This window comes from Lynx rufus, unplaced genomic scaffold (genome assembly GCF_022079265.1).
Source record: "Lynx rufus isolate CCGP_SWC_20201006 ecotype Redwood Valley unplaced genomic scaffold, mLynRuf1.p SCAF_19, whole genome shotgun sequence".
Classification (NCBI taxonomy): domain Eukaryota; kingdom Metazoa; phylum Chordata; class Mammalia; order Carnivora; family Felidae; genus Lynx; species Lynx rufus.
The window spans coordinates 13663887-13681041 of NW_025814833.1; the positions used below are offsets into that span (position 1 = coordinate 13663887).

The 17155-nt window shown below is 41.3% G+C and overlaps 1 protein-coding gene across 3 annotated transcripts in view; it reads left to right on the top strand.

Annotated features, from left to right (window-relative positions):
* The window catches only part of DOCK11 (dedicator of cytokinesis 11), a 199123-nt gene extending 182695 nt beyond the window's left edge, over nt 1-16428 (top strand). For all 3 annotated transcript variants that reach the window (XM_047081861.1, XM_047081863.1, XM_047081862.1), the window contains 5 exons: nt 7696-7906; nt 8290-8480; nt 9306-9406; nt 10938-11076; nt 15958-16428. In XM_047081861.1, coding sequence (XP_046937817.1) covers nt 7696-7906; nt 8290-8480; nt 9306-9406; nt 10938-11076; nt 15958-16080 — 765 coding nt within the window. In that variant the 3' untranslated portion in view covers nt 16081-16428. The remainder of the gene's footprint in view (nt 1-7695; nt 7907-8289; nt 8481-9305; nt 9407-10937; nt 11077-15957) is intronic.
* The last annotated feature ends 727 nt before the right edge of the window (nt 16429-17155 follow it).

Below are 17155 nucleotides of genomic sequence, written 5' to 3' on the forward strand. Positions count from 1 at the left end.
AAGTTAATGGAAAGCCAGGCTTGCTGAACAGCATGTGCAGTTTTCTACTCTAAGCTGCCCGTGAAAACCTGGCTCGTGAGGGCTAGCGGAAAAGCACCATCGGGCAGCTGGGCCCCTGACGTTATTTGTAGGCACAATATTTTAGTCCTTCTCCGTAGGCAACAGACATAATAAGCAGTTGCTTACAAGTTCCTTGTTTCTTTCTTCATGTGTGAAAGTGAAAATTAAAAACACTCTTTTACCTTGCCAAAGAACAAACTCCGCTGGAGGGCACAGACCATTTGAAGAACCGTTTGGCGAGGTTTTCTAATATTTCAAAACCTGCGTTTCCTTGGACCCAATGATGTCACCTTTAAGATTTGATCTTGTGGGTGTTCGCTACCATAAAGACGTGTGATTAAAGGTGGTCATTGCTGCAAGGTTTATGTAGCAAAAACCGGGAAGCCATCTAAACGTCCATGTGGCTAAAGAAATTGTATTATCCATATAATGGATGTGGCAACCTATGCATTAAAAAATTGAGATAGGGGCGCCTGGGTGGCTCAGTCGGTTAAGCGTCTGACTGCGGCTCAGGTCATGATCTCACGGTTCGTGAGTTCGAGCCCCGCGTCGGGCTCTGTGCTGACCGCTCGGAGCCTGGAGCCTGCTTCGGATTCTGTTGTCTCTGTCTCTCTCTGCCCCTCCCCTACTCACACTCGCGCGCTCTCTCTCTCTCAAAATTAAACATTAAAAAAATTTTTTTAATTGAGATAGATTTCTAAGTGTTGGTTTGAACCTATCAAGATACTTTATTGAGGGGGGGGGAAGGTGAGGTGCAGGATGTCATGGATAGGATGATCACATTTGTGCAAACATTGATATTCACAATAACTTGTATATACTTAGGAAATTTCCGGAATGATACATACAAAATTGTTAACCATGCTTACCCCTGAGGAGAGGGACCAGAATCTTACATAGAAAGAAATTTTCTACTTTTCCTCTATACCCTTGTGTACTGTTTGAATGTGGTTGTTTTTTTTTTTTTTTAATTTTTTTAACATTTATTCATTTTTGAGAGAGAAAGAGACAGAGTGTGAGCTGTGGAGGAGCAGAAAGAGAGGAAGACACAGAACCCAAAGCAGGCTCCCGGCTCCAAGCGGTCAGCACAGAGCCCGACGCGGGCCTCGAACCCGCGAACCGTGAGATCACGACCTGAGCCGAAGTCGGACGCTTAACCGACTGAGCCACCCAGGCCCCCCTGAATGTTTTTACCATGTACATATTTTACTTTTATAAGGTTAAAATCAGGCTTGACCTCTTTTTTGTGTATTTCCCTTCTGTGTTTTGTCTTAGCCCAGATAATTACCTCACCTATCTCCTGAGGTGCCTCTTAGGAGAAATCTAGCTTACTTTTTCTGAGTGTGGTTGACACACGATGGTACGTTAGTTTCGAGTGTGCAACATAGTGACTCAACTTCTCGGTTTGTTATGCTGTGCTCACCATCAGGGTAGCTACCGTCAGTCACCGTACAAGCTATTGGCAATGCCATCGACTGTACTCCCTGTGCTGTGCCTTTTATTCCCCTGATTATTCACTCCATACCTGGAAGCCTGTATCTCCCACTCCCCTTACCCATTTTGCCCATTTGCCCCCCACCCTTCTCCCCTCTGGCAACCACCAGTGTGTTCTCTGTCGAGAAATCTAGCTATGTACTGGGAGAAAAAAGATTAAGATTTCCAGATACAGGCTTTTAGATATTTACGTAAGAACAGATAGAATGGATTTGGAGAAGCTAAAAGAAGCTAAGGAACTTTGTATCTCCTGGCCGTCTCCCATATATGTGGGGGGGGGGGGGAAAAAAGGATACAGAGACTGTTTCCAGAGAGGTTTTTGTTGTCTCTTTTGTTTGTTTCAATGTTTGCTTTCTACACTAAACACAGAACCAGGCCTATCGTAAATTGCAACGACACTGACAGAGTCCTCAACACTCAAGTCACAAGCCAGTTGAGTTGAGAGAACACTGAGAGAGGGGCTTAGGCATAGTGTCAGGTTCATGGGGAGACTGATAGAGGGGAGGGTATCTAGAGCCCACAGGTGGAAAGTCCAGCACGGACAGTTCTGAGTTTTGCCTCCAGCAGAATATAAACATGGAATATAGACTCTTCATGAAAGGGCCCATAACTACCATAATTTTTATGTCTCTGGAAGAGAACCATTCTTTCCTGTGGTCCCCTTCGAAGGACGGGAGGACCTAAGGTAGGATTAATGTAGTCAAGGGTACGCCCTCTTCCAACGTCAGTCACTTCTTGTGGATGTACAAACCGGTAGGTTTTTCTGTAGGGTAATTGTGTAATATATATCAAAATCCTTAAAACCAGGTAAATCTTTTAACTGAGCAACTTCTAGGAATTGACCCTGAGGACTAAGTCAGAAAAAAAAAATGCACATAGTTTTAAATACAGGGATGTTCATCAGAGCATTCTTTGCAATAGCAAAACATTGGGAAACAACCAAAGACTCTCTTGATGAGGGACCGATCCAATAAATCATGTTCATTCATATATCCGTTAAAAGTCATGTTGATGGCCATATAGAACTGTGATCAGTATAATACGCTTTTTGCTGCATGTACACGTGTGTAGCATAGAATTAATTTACTGCTCTCACCATCCTTACGTGTGCCGTTCACTGGAGCTTCCGGCACCGTGTTGGATAGAAGTGGCAAAAGCAGGCCTCCTTGCTTTATTCCTGATCTTAGAGGAAAAGCTTTCAGCCTCTCAGCATGGAGTATAACATTCGCTCTGGGTTTTTCATAGTGGCCCTTGATCAGACTGTGGAAAATTCCTTCTATTCCTGGCTTGTTGAGTATTTTTATTATGAGAGGATGCTTAACTTTGTCAAATGCATGTGCTGCATCAATTAAGGTGATCATGTAGTTTTTTCCCCCTTTATTCTGTTTATGTGGTTGTATTTACATTGATTGACTTTCATATGTTGAACCATCCTTGCATTCCAGGAGTAGATCCTACTTGGTCATGGCATATAATCCTTTTTAATATGCCGAGGAATTCTGTTTGCCAATATTCTGTCGCGGATTTTTGCAGCAGCGTTCGTAAGGGATGCTAGTCTGTAGATTTTCTTTGTCTGGCTTTGGTTTCAGAGTAATGCTGACATCACAGAATGAGTCAGGGCGTGTTCCCTCCTCTTCAGTTTCTTAGAAGAGTCTGAGAATTGGTGGTAGTTCTTCTATAAGTGTTTGGTAGACTTCATCAGTGAAGACATCAGGTCAGAGCTTTTTTTCCATCAGACAATGTTTGATTATGGATTCAATCTCCTCACTAGTTATAGCACTATTCAGAGTTTTCTATTTTGTTTTCATGGTTTAGTCTTGGTAGGCTGTGTGTTTCTAGGAATTTGTTCATTTCGTCTAGGTTATTTCATTTGATGGCATACAGTTGTGCATAGTACTCTTACAATCTTTTTTATTTCTGTAGATTTGGTAGTGATGTCCTTATTTTCAGTTCCTATTTTAGCAATTTTGAGTGTCCTTTTTTTTTTCTTAGTCCATCTAGTTAAAGATTTGTCAACTTCATTGATCTTTTCAAAGAACTGACCTTTGGTTTCATTGCTTTTCTCTATTTTCCTATTTTCTATTTCATTGATCTCTGCTTAACCTTTATTTCCATCCTTCTGCTAGCTTTGGGTTTAGTTCCTCTCTTTCTAGTTCCTTAAGTTGTAAAGTCATGTTGTTGATTTAAGACCTTTCCTGTTTTGTAATGTTGTGTTTATAAGTCTCCTCCTTAGCGCTGCTTTTTCTGTGTCCTGTAAGCTTTGGTATGTCGTGGTTTCATTTTCATTACTCTCTAAGTATGTCCCAACTTCCCTTGTGATTGTTTTTCTTTGAACCATTGATTTTTAAGTGTTTAACTTCCACAAAATTATGAACTTTCCTACTTTACTTCTGTTATTGACTTCTAACTTCATCCCTTCATGGTCAGAGAAGATACTTTCTATGGTATCTGTCTTTTTGAATCTATTGAGACTCGTTTGTGGCCTAACATACAACCTATCTTGGAAAATGTCCCATGTACACTTGAGAAGAATGCATATTATCGCTGAGTAGAGTGTTCTGTATATGTCTGTGAGTTGTAGTTGGTTAAGTGTGTTGTTCAGGTCCCCTACTTCCTTACTTACCTTCTGTCTGCTTGCTGTATCTGGTATTGAGAGTGGGGTGCTACAGTCTCCAAGTATTACTGTAAAACTGTTTCTCCTTTGCACTCTGTCAATTTTTGCTTTATATGTTTTGATGGTCTGTTATTAGATGTGTAGATGTTTATGATTGTTTTATCTTCTTGCTGCATTGAACCTATTATCACTGTACAGTGTCCTTTTTTTTGTCTCTTGTGACCTTTTAAAATTTAAAGTCTACTTTGTTCAATATGAGTATATTCACTCCTGCTCTCTTTTGGTTACTGTATGCATGGAATATCTTTTTCTGTTTTTCACTTTCAGCCCATGTGTGTCTTTGGACCTAAAATAAATCTCTTGTAGACCACACATAGTTGGATCATAATTTCTTATCCATTCTGCAAATCTCCCTTTTGATTACATTTTAATCCATTTACATTTCAAGTAATTACTGATAAGGAGAGGGTTCTTTCCTTCTGCTATTTGTTTTCTTATGTGCCTTATAGCTTTTTTGTCTCTCATTTTTTTGCATTACTGTCTTCTTTTGGTTTAATTGATTTTTTTTTTTACAGTGGAATGGTTACATTTGTCTCCCATTTCCTTTTGACTATATCCTTTAAGTATATTTTTATGGTTTTCATGGGGATGATATTTAACATCCTAAAGTTATACCACTCTAATTCAAATTTATACCAGTTTAATTTCCATAGCATACCAAGAAATCTGCTTCTTTAACAGCTCCTTCCCTACCCCTTCCTGTTGGTGATGTTGTAGAATTACATGTTTTGTGTGTCCCAAAACCATAAGCTAATGATTTAATACGTTAGTCTCTTAAATTCTGTAGAAAACGAAATTTTTAAGTTACAAGCCAAACTTGCAACAATACTAGCTTTTAGACCAATAATTTTTTAATGTATTTGCCTCTTAAATTATGTAGAAAGCAAAAAATGGAGTTACATACCATTGTCACAATAACATTAGCTATTATAATCGCCCACGGATTTACCTTTACTGAGATCTTTATTTCTTCACGCCGCTTCAGGTTACCGTCTGGTGTCCTTTCATCTCAAGCTGCAAGACTTCCTGTGGCATCTTACGTAGGACAGTTCTAGTGGCAACAAACTCCCTCAGCTTTTCTTTACTGAGGACTATCTTCATTTCTTTCCCACTTTCAAGGACAGTTTTGTCAAATACAGAATTCTGGGGCGCCTGGGTGGCTCAGTCGGTTGAGCGTCCGACTTCAGCCCAGGTCACGATCTCATGGATCATGGGTTCGAGCCCCGCGTCGGGCTCTGTGCCAACAGCTCGGAGCCTGGAGCCTGCTTCAGATTCTGTGTCTCCCTCTCTCTTTGCCCCTCCCCAGCTCATGCTCGCACTCTGTCTCTGTCAAAAATAAATAAACTTAAAAATTTTTTTTTAAAAATGCAGAATTCTTGGTTGACAGATTTTTTTCTTTAGCGCTTTGACTACACTCACCCACTGCCTTCTGGCCTCCAAAGTTTCTGATAAGAAATCTGATCATCGTATTGAGACTTCCTTATTATGTGTGATGAGTCGCTTCTCTCTTGATTCTTCCAAAACTCTTTGACAGTTTGGTTTTAACGTGGCTCAGTGTGGGTCTCTTTGACTTACCCTACTCAGAATCTTCTTGGATGTTTATAGTCCTGCCTTTTATCAAATTTGGGAAGTTTTCACCCATTATTTCTTCAACTATTACCTCTGCCTCTTTCCATCTCTTTTCCTTTCCAGGAGTCCTACAGTGTGTATGTTGGTCCACGGGGTGATGTTCCTCATGATTGTCATATCTTCAGGTTCTGTGACTATTACTCCTGTCCGCTCAAGTCTGCCTTTGAATCCCCCTAGTGAATTTTCATTTTATTTATCGTGCTTTCCAGCTCCAAAAATTGGTTTGGTTTCTTGTTAGGTTTCCTACCGCTTTATTGATGTTGACATTTGTTCATACATTGTCTTCTTGACTTTCTCCACAGCTCCCTTTAGTTCTTTGATCATCAAGACAGTTATTTTAAAGTCTTTTTCTAGTAGGTCTGCTATCAGGTCTTTTGGGGGAGACAAGTGTCCATTGGTTTATTTTTCCCCTCCGAATGTGCCATGCTCCTGTTTCTTTAGATGCCTGGTGATTTTTTTTCTTGTTGAAAACTGTACATTTGGATCTGATCCTGTGATCATTCCAGAAATCAGATTCTCCCCCTTTTCCAGGATTTGCTGGGTTTTGTTTTAATTGTCGTAGGCTGTCTCTGTATCACGGATCTGCCTAAACTCAGGGTCTTCTCGGGTCTTTTCTGAACCTGCACCTTCCCCTGGGCATGTGTAGTGAGTTTCTCACTTCCCTCCTCTATGCAGTTGATTTTGAGGGCCCTAGTCTTCAATGTCTGGCTCCCAAGAGGGAAAAGGAAAAATAAAGGGGAGAGATCTTTTAAATCCCCTGGAAGTCAGGGGTACTTGGGTAGCTCAGTTGGTTAAGCCTCCAACTGTTGTTCTCAGCTCAGGTCATAATCTCATGGTTTGTGAGTTCAAGCCCCGCGTCGGGCTCTGTGCTGACAGCTCAGAGCCTGGAGCCTGCTTAGGATTCTGTCTCTCCCTCTCTCTCTCTGCCCCTCCCCTACTTGCACACATGTGTGCGCGCTCTCTCTCTCTCTCTCAAAATAAACAAACTTAAAAAAAAAAACCTCTGGAAGTCAGTTCAGCCAAGGGTGGGGGATTATAACAAAAATGGCTGTATCCTCTTTGTACCTCTATAATCAGAAACAGCAGTCAGAGCACAGATCCCCAATATTTGGAAGACAGGGTCCTTCTTGCCCACCCTGGCTCCTGCAAGCTGTTTCGGGAACATGTGCACAGCTGCCTGCCACGGGGCTGAGGGGTAGGATACGGGTAGCTACCATCGTGCCAAGAGCTGAAATTGACAAAAATCCAGCCTAACTGCGATTTTCCGTCCAGGCCTTCCCCTACAGGTTACAAGCTTTCAGTGGACTCCAGAGTTCCAAAATAGTTAGAGCAGACAGATTCTGCCCGTGTAAATGTTGCCTAAGTAGGAAGATAGATTTCTGGTGCTCTCCTGCCTTCTCAGAATCCTCTCCAGAATCTTATTTTTATGGAGGTAGAATTCAAATGTACAGTTAACCATTGTAATGTATTTTTAAAGAATCAGAGTATGAAACAGCGTCTAGTGTGACCTCAGCTTTGTAAATGTGTGTGCACAGAGTACAGATTGAAAGGAAATCCGTGAAAATGTGAACGACGGTCCTTGCTGAGTGGTAGGATTACGATTTATATTATCTTCCTACATTTCTGTAATTTCCATGTAAGTTTCTGTAACTTCTTTACAATCAGGAGGAAATGATCCTTACGAAAAGAATAAAGCTCTCCTCCAGGTGTGTATTCAGTTGGAAGCACAATCGTAATGACAGTGTTCCTCAAGTAATCTCCAAGGAGTTTATTATCTTACCTGTACCTGCTCTTCCCTTCCGTTGAATAAAAAAAAGCCAAACTTTCTTACTTGATAGGTGAACGCTAAAGATCTCGATCCAAAATATGCTCATATCCAAGTCACTTATGTGAAGCCCTACTTTGATGACAAAGAACTCACAGAAAGAAAGACCGAGTTTGAAAGAAACCATAATATCAACAGATTTGTTTTTGAAGCTCCTTATACATTATCAGGCAAAAAGCAAGGCTGCATAGAAGAACAGTGTAAACGCCGCACCATCTTGACCAGTAAGTAGGACCTCGCGAGATAACATTTGTTTGACTTGCTTCTTTCTGATACACACAAGTAGCAGGTGGCCAGCAGGGAAGTGTGAACTGAAATTTTAATCCTTCATTTTTCTGCTGTTCTGTCACTAGCTTGCACAGACATGGCAATGTTATAAACCAGAGTTTCCCCAAATGTAATTCACGATTGCTCTAGGGTATCTGATAAAAAGAATTTCCCCCTCAATCCTGAAGTACTGCGGTGCTTTCTGATACCCTGCGGTACTTTCTAGAGAAAGCATGGTGGGGGCAATTAAGCATCATGGATTTGTTTTTTTCCTTTGACTTGGCCGTTTGAAGGGATCATTTTTTAAAGATAACCACAACCAATCTGAACATTTTAACAGCTTCAAACTCCTTTCCGTACGTGAAGAAGAGGATCCCTATAAACTATGAGCAGCAGATTCATTTAAAGCCCATCGATGTCGCGACTGATGAGATCAAAGATAAGACGGCAGAGCTGAAAAAACTTTGCTCCTCTGCCGACGTGGACATGATTCAGCTGCAGCTGAAATTGCAGGGTTGTGTCTCAGTGCAGGTATGTCGGTGGCTGAATACGTCTTAAACGTTTCTCGATAGGCTTGCTTTCCTGAGGGCACAGAGCAAGCATGAACCGCAGTGTGTATTCTGCGCTTACTGAGTGCAAACACCTGTGCGGTTTTCGATTAACCGAAAAAAATGTTCAGCGGCCATAAAATTTGCGTTATGGCAGAAGACTTTAACATAAACTCCTCTGCCTGCAGCCAAGCTCTGTATTTACAGAGCAGAAGTCATTAAGTACCTTACTGGAATATCATCTTTGCAGATTATTGGCTTTAGTCATTTTTTTTTGAATAAGCTTACAGTAAGAATAGTAAATATGGTTCTCAGGTACAGATTTTTAATGCATCGAGGGGGCTTTTTAATTTTTATTTCTTTTAAGAGAGAGAGAGAGAGAGAGAGCACGAGCATGAGTTGGGGAGGGACAGAGAGAGATAGAGACAACAGAATCCAAAGCAGGCTTCAGGCTCGCAGCTGTCAGCACAGAACCCGACATGGGGCTCGAACTCACGAGCTGTGAGATCATGACCTGAGCCGAAGTCAGAGGCTCAACCGACTGAGCTACCCAGGCGCCCCAGGGATTTTTTTTTTTTTTTTTAAAGAAGTGCAGAGGCACCTGGCTGGCTCAGTCAGTGGAGTGTGCGACTCTTGATCTCGACTGTTGATCTTGGAGTTGTGAGTTCAAGCCCCATGTCGGGTGTAGAGATTCCTTAAAAAAAAATAAATAAATAAAATCTTAAAAAAATAATACAGAGAGAAATGTAGACATTTCTTTTTGATTACATTCTAACAGCTCTCTTATTTTTCTCCCTTTGTAATTTAGGTAAATGCTGGTCCATTAGCATATGCAAGAGCTTTCTTAAATGATAGTCAAGCTAGCAAGTATCCACCAAAGAAAGTAAATGAGTTGAAAGACATGTTTAGGTAAGTGCTTTGTCATTTTCCCTTTAGACCTCTATCTTTTACTCCATTTTCTTCTTCATAGAAACCAAAATATTCACCAAATGGTATCCTTCCAAAAAAAGACATTCTGTTCTTTTTTACAATAGCTAAGTGACCCTCTAATGGTACTTTATTTTTTTTTAATTTCTTTTTAATGTTTATTTTTTGAGAGAGAGAGACAGAGAGACAGAGCACGAGCAGGGGAGGGGCAGAGAGAGAGAGGGAGACACAGAATCTGAAACAGGCTCCAGACTCTGAGCTGTCAGCACAGAGCCCAACGTGGGGCTCGAACTCACGGACCGCGAGATCATGACCTGAGCCGAAGTCGGACGCTCAACTGACTGAGCCACCCAGGCGCCCCTCCTATCTTGTGTTCTTAGTTCCAATTGGGATTCTGCTGGTCCAGGGCTGGTCCAGCATCCCCAGGCATGTCTGAATGGTCTTGCATTACAAATCTGTTTAATATGTAGAGTTTATATTCAGAATAAGAGAGACGGGTTGAGTAAAACACACCAAGGAGAAAGAGAACTTATCCACTCGTTTGCTGCTGGTTTATTTCATTTACTTTTCCTGTCTGTGTGTTCTCAGCCCTTCCAGGTTGCAGAGTAACCAGTAATCACTCATTCACCAGTATTTATTAATGCCTGGCATGTGCAGAAAGATTCTACTAGTTGCTATGATAGGGATACAAAGCAAATGGGCAGTGAGGTACTTTGCCCCCTAAGACCTGCACCCCGATTGTGGGCATTTAAATATATAAACACCTGAAATGATGGAGAAAGACTTTTACAATGAGTCATCAACTGTCCCCACTTTTTTTAAATTATTGAAGTGTAGTTGACATGCAGTGTTATTAGTTTCAGGCCTATGACGCACTGATTTGACAATTCTATATATTACTCAGTGCTCCCCGCGGGAAGTACGGTCACACCATCTGTCACCATACAACGTTATTACAACATTATTGACTACATTGCCTATGCTGTACTTTTCATCTCTGTGACTTATTCATTTTATAACAAGTTTTTGTACCTCTCAATCTCCTTCACCGATTTCACTCCTCCCCGCCCCTGCAATCTTTGTCCCCGCTCCCAGCACAGGGCAGATAACTCTTACCTGTAGCACCCAGTACTGTACTGGGTACATACTAACCCCAAATAAATTACTTTTGAATTGAATGCACGACTCATTGTCTGCACATGCAAATTAACGTGAGCACAATAACGTTAGCTGATACAAGATCAAGTGACTGAGCAAATAGGCTTTCTAGAAGGCCTGCGTTTTGAGCCAGGTTTTAAAGAAAGTAAGAAACCAGAAGGGAAAGGTGGGAAAGAAAGGAAAAGGTATTTCAGACTTAGGAAGTGGCATCAGCAAAGAGTGGCAGTGAGCAAATACAGGATTCTAATTTTCCTTCTAGGCAAGCCATGGTTAAGGTGAATATCAAATTGATGGTCCGTGAGACTTTGTAGGAATAAATGACGAAACCCTTATTGTCTTTGCTTTTTGTCTACAGGAAATTCATACAGGCATGCAGCATTGCACTTGAGCTAAATGAGCGGCTAATTAAAGAGGATCAAGTTGAATACCATGAAGGGCTAAAGTCAAATTTCAGAGACATGGTAAAAGAATTGTCTGACATTATCCACGAGCAGGCAAGTCTTAGGGTGGTTGAAAATGAAAACATGATCTGGGGCCCCTGAAGTGTTACTCAGCCGACTCTGTTAGTTCGAAATGTATTCCCTTGAAATGATCCCGTCGGTATTTTCACATTTGCTCCTACTGTCTTTAATCGTTTCAATGATATAATGCAAATGGCCTTGGAAGTCATTATCTGAAGCAGTTGCTAAAGCAATTATCGGTCATTAGCCATTTTGTTCTTTGGGCCACAGTGCTATTGGAAGTAATGAGCTGAGCAAATCTGACCTGCTCTACTGTAAACATGGGTAAGAGTCTCTCAAGAAGTGAAATGATGAGCACAGGAGGCAAATCCCTAAAAGAATATCCCTGTCTTTAAAAAAAAACAAAAACACCTGGGTGGCTCAGTCGGTTGAGCGTCCGACTTCGGCTCAGGTCATGATCTCGCGGTTCCTGAGTTCGAGCCCCGCATCGGGCTCTGTGCTGACAGCTCAGAGCCTGGAGCCTGCTTTGGATTCTGTGTCTCCCCCTCTCTCTCTGCCCCTTCCCCACTCATGCTCTGTCTCTCTCTCTCTCTCTCTCTCTCTCTCTGTCAAAAATAAAATAAAAAAACACTTAAAAAAAAAAGAATATCCCTGTCTCAGCCATAAGAAACTATAGTTTAGGTGACGTTCTGAGAGGCTTCCAAAACCTGAGAATTGTCTTAATGCCTGAACAGCCTACCCAAAACTCTGTTTTCATAAAACTTCTTAGCATTTTCATCTATGACTAAGTGTTCCTGACAATTGCAGCTACTTTATTAAAACCACAACCTAAAAAATAGGGAAGTCGAGACCTGTTCGCCACTTCCAGCCACATTACGTCATAATTAAGTTGTTAGGACTTTTATACATCTATTTATCTTAAAGCCAGAGTATTCCTAGGTTATTTTTTTTTAAAGTTTATGTGTTTCTGAGAAAGCGCAAGCAGGGGAGGGGCAGAGAGAGGGAGACAGAGAATCCGAAGCGGGCTCCGCACTGACAGCACAGAGCCCAATGTGGGGCTTGAACTCGCGAACCTTGAGATCATGACCTGAGCTGAAGCCGGACGCTCAACCGACTGAGCCACCCAGGTGCCCCTAAACGTCAGAATTTTTATGCCAGAACCCTGACCACTGTATACATGGATTGTTACTTTAAGTATTTTAACATCTTCAACATGTTTGTAAAAGTCTTAGCATTATGGTCTCGTCCCTCAGTGACTGAGCCTAGTAAGCTTTATTATTAAAGTCACCTTCATATCCTTACTAATGAAAACACCCAATAAGATAAATATTTGCTTCAGAAATTCTTCAGACTCTGAATTTTTAAGGAATTAAGACTTCTTAAAAGAAACAAGGGAAACTACAACCCTTCTTTAGAGAACACATTCTTTTTTTTTCTTTTTTAATTTTTTTATGTTTATTTATTTTTGAGAGAGAGAGATAGACTGTGACCGGGGGAGGGGGGGTGGCACAGAACCCAAAGCAGGCTCTGAGCTGGACGCACAACTTGAACCCACGAACCGTGAGATCATGACCAGAGCCAATCAGACGCTTAACTGACTGCACCACCCAGGCACCCTGAGAACACATTCTTAAAGCTGGTTCCAGAACCTTCTCTGTCCTGGTAGCTGCATTTCAGTGATTGCTTGATGAAGGCATTCCCCCAGATGAGATTGTCACACCAAGGGTGTACTTACAAATAAGCCAGCAGTGGCTAGTGTCCAAAGAACTGCATGGAAATGATGAGGAAAAGAAGAGATATTTCTAGGAAAACAGGCTAGTTGACTTTGAATCAAGCTCTGCCTCTCCAAATTTATTTTGTATGCTTCCCTTTAGGGAAGGCTGTGGGAAATTTAGTTAGCACAAGGTTGCATTGAATGACCAGGAGTCTCATTTTCTTTCTTCTTCTTCTTCCTTTTTTTTTTTTTTGTTTTGTTTTTTTGAGAGAGAGCTGGGGAGGGGAAGAGGGAGAGAGAATCGCAAGCAGGCTCAATCGTGGGGCTCGAACCCACAAACCATGAGATCATGACCTGAGCCTAAAGTAAGAGACGCTTAACATACCGATAACGCCACTCAGGGGCCCCTGTTGTCTGTATCTCAAGCTCAGAAGCGTAGGGATATAGCTTTCTTTACCATCACTGTTCAGAAGCGTATTTTTTTTTTCAATGTTTTTTATTTATTTTTGGGACAGAGAGAGACAGAGCATGAACGGGGGAGGGGCAGAGAGAGAGGGAGACACAGAATCGGAAACAGGCTCCAGGCTCCGAGCCATCAGCCCAGAGCCCGACGCGGGGCTCGAACTCACGGACCGCGAGATCGTGACCTGGCTGAAGTCGGACGCTTAACCGACTGCGCCACCCAGGCGCCCCCAGAAGCGTATTTTTATCAAGTAACTACATGATCTGTTCCTAGGAGCTGTCTAGTGTATGGGTTTCTATTCTTCATAATCCATAGAAAATCAGCAGAAAGTTCTTCACAAAAGACACAACAATGACACACGTTGCTTTAAGCCAATGTATAGTCTATTGCGGTTACTCGATTTGCATGCAACTGCATGACTTAGCCTTGAACTCTAAATCACTCAAACTGAAAACAAATTATTCAATTTACTGCTATTACGGTGATGAAGAGATTTAGAGCAGTCACTGTAATAAAGTTCTTTTCCCCCTGAAGTATGGATCTTACAACTCTGCTGTCCTGTTTCCCATCTCTCATTTAATTCCCATAAGCCGTGGCTATTTTATTTAGTTGTAGAGACCTATATTTTAGATCCTTGACATTATACATTGATAGATAACCAAGAAAAATCTTAGTTTCTATTGGTGTATATTTACGTGAGCTGTCCTGTCCTAATGCATCATATTTAGGTGTGCCTCGTTTTGAGTAAATGTTGACTTTATAGTGAGTTTTTATAATTCAGGCTTTCCTATTAGAAGGAAAGAGAGCCTTTTTTTTTCTCCATAAAAGAGAGCCTTTTTTTTTTTAGTCACACTTTGGCATACATTATTTCCCAAAGGAAAATAAAATAATACAAAATAAAATAAAGTGTAGCTGTGTTGTGACATATAAATTATTCTGTTGTGCTCCATAAATGATGACTTGACAAAAGATATATGGCCTGGAGATTCCTTGGCCCTTTTCGGTATAATCTGTTACAGTATACCACAATATACAGTTATTTTTAGAACTTCTTCAAGCTTTTGACTCTGAAAAGGGGATTTATATTATCTTAAAACTATTAATTGCAGGGGCACCTGGGTGACTCAGTCGGTTAAGCCTCCAACTCATTTATTTATTTATTTATATTTACATCCAAGTTAGCATATAGTGCAATAATGATTTCAGGAGTCGAATCCAGTATAAGCCTCCAGCCCTTGATTTCGGCTCAGGTCATGATCTCACGGTTCGTGAGATCGAGCCCCGTGTCAGGCTCTACGCTGACAGCATGGATCCTGCTTGGGATTCTCTCTCTCTCCCTCTCTCTCCCTCTCTCTCTCTCTCCCTCTCTCTCCCTCTCTCTCTCTCTCTCTCCCTCTCTCTCTCTCTCTCTGCCCCTTCTCTGTCCACACTTGCGCTCCCTCTCTCTCTCTCAAAGTAAATAAATAAACATTTTTTAAAAAACTAAAGTTAAAAAACTATTAATTGCAAATCCATTTTTAAGTTTATTTTTGAGAGAGAGAGAGGGAAAGAGAGAGAGCAAAATGGGGAGGGACAGAGAGAGGGAGAGAGTGAATCCCAAGCAGCCTCTGAGCCGTCAACACAGAGCCTGACATGGGGCTCGATCTCACAAATCATGAGATCATGACCTGAGCCGAAATCAAGAGTCGGACGCTTAACCGACTGAGCCACCCCGGTGCCCGATAATTGCAGATTTCTTAACGAGTTAGAGTGCTACCAACTCTATGTTTTGTTTTCTACGCAATGAGTCCCATATTGGCTTATCACATCTGACAGGTGTGGATAAATAATTAGTCATCCCTCCAACCTCTGCTTGGCTCTCAGATTAGTGTCATGAGTTACAAATTTTGTAAGAGGAAATTATTATGGAGTTTCTACAAGACGTGATTTGTAGCAACACAAACGATGTGACTCATTGCTGTCACCAGAGACCAGTTTGTGGGCTTAATACTGAATTTTCAAAAGCTGACTTGAGAACCAAGTATCGAAAGCTTGAGATCTAAGTGGGGATCGCATAGTAAGGAGGTCAGATGTGATGTGTATGGTATTCTTTTCTTCCATCTAATCCAAGCAGGAGCTTTCTGTTGCTTTTGGTCACACAAGATGGAAAAATTTTTTAAATATCTGTATCAATATGAATATATATGTTTATATACTTATGGGATATAAAGTTTATATTTTGTATGTTTGGAGTTCTTCATTTCCATGAAAAATCCTCTGCATCGATCAGCTTATGTAATTGTAGTGTATCTTTCGAAAAGAAATACGCACTTGTGACTTTACTGGATATTATTTTCCAAGTCTCTCGGGAAGGAGCACGGGTATCTGTGTGTTTGAAACGCCCTACGGGTGATTCTGAGAGCCACTGTTTAGAGCTCTTGTTATGAGTATTCGTTAAAAAATATTTTCAAGATCGCATTACCTCTCACTTTTTCTTGAATTTTGCATTTCACAGTCTTTTGTTTTTCCAAATGAGTAACCAGATCTTTTCTGCTTTTTTAATATGCGGCCTTTGTAATACAGCTTTGAAGACTTAAGTCGGTAACGTTATCCTTTGCTCTTTCTGCTTTATGTCATTTTAAATAGCTAAGTGTCAGTGACAAATTGAAATATGCCTGTAATTTCATATACACATACTTTCTTGACAGCGGCCATTATGCCTCGTGATAAACACGTACGTTTCTTTTGTTTGTTTTAGATATTACAAGAAGACACAATACATTCCCCTTGGATGAGGAACACGTTACATGTATTTTGTGCCATTAGCGGTACGTCGAGTGACAGAGGTTATGGTTCCCCAAGATACACTGCTGAAATATGAGGACGTGCAACTGTAAAGTGACAACGAGACTGACCTTTCTCAGGAATGAGCGGAGCTGTGCAAACGTTCCAATGTAAAGATGTGATACACACGGAGTGTTTCTTCCTGACACCAAAATTTTCATGCTTTCCAACAGGGTGCTTACGTATTTGTAAATATCTAAGCAACTTGAAAGTGCCTGGTAAATTGCACCACTGTGCTCGGTTTGTACTTTTTTAGGTAAATCTATATACGGAGAAGCAGAGCTCAACAACGTGAATTCAGTTTGCTTAATTATCGCTTACAGTAACCATGGTACTATGTAAAATTGTATAATGGAACACAATAAAAGGTAAAACTTATTTGTAATTAGAAGTGAAGGAAACAATACTTTGAACTTAGCATTTTTCTTGACGAGGCGCCCACGGCATGATCATGCTAGTCCTTGGAGAGCACAAAAGTGATCAGATTTCCAGAAAACATGGATATTTCAAAGTGGGGAGGGCACTTGAAATCCTGCCTGCTGGCAGTCAAGGCGAGGCTCCAGGAGACAAAATTGTTACTTAAAGCGGAGACTTGCACAAAGAAAGGCTGTACCTAGAAATACCAACACTTAACCGTTCCTTCAAGTTTTGATCCAGCAAAGCTGGGTAGGTAATCAAGGCGGGCTCTCTCCGACTTGCAGGACGAGGGTTCATATATGACATAGGTTTCCCTAGGAAGGCGGCATCTGTTGCCAGGGTTTCGTCATCGGGGGCCATCCACAAAGCTAGATAAAACATTCCTGCGAATTCACAGTGAGTGCACCCTATGCAACTTCAGAGCTTTCAAAGCAGCAGAGGCAGGTAGGCATTTTGTAATGACTCTTTTTTTTCCAGTTTGCAAGATTGGCACGTATTTTGATAGAACTTGATGGTTGCAGCATTTTGGCGGGTGGGGGTCAGGATACATACCCACCGCAGACTTAGCGACTGCTAGCTAGGGATTACATTTCTAACCACGAAGACCTCTCAGACTGCCTAAATCATTCAAGAGAAACCAAGATGTAATGAACTTCTTTTGCTGGAATTACCCACGTCATTTTGACCGGCTTTCA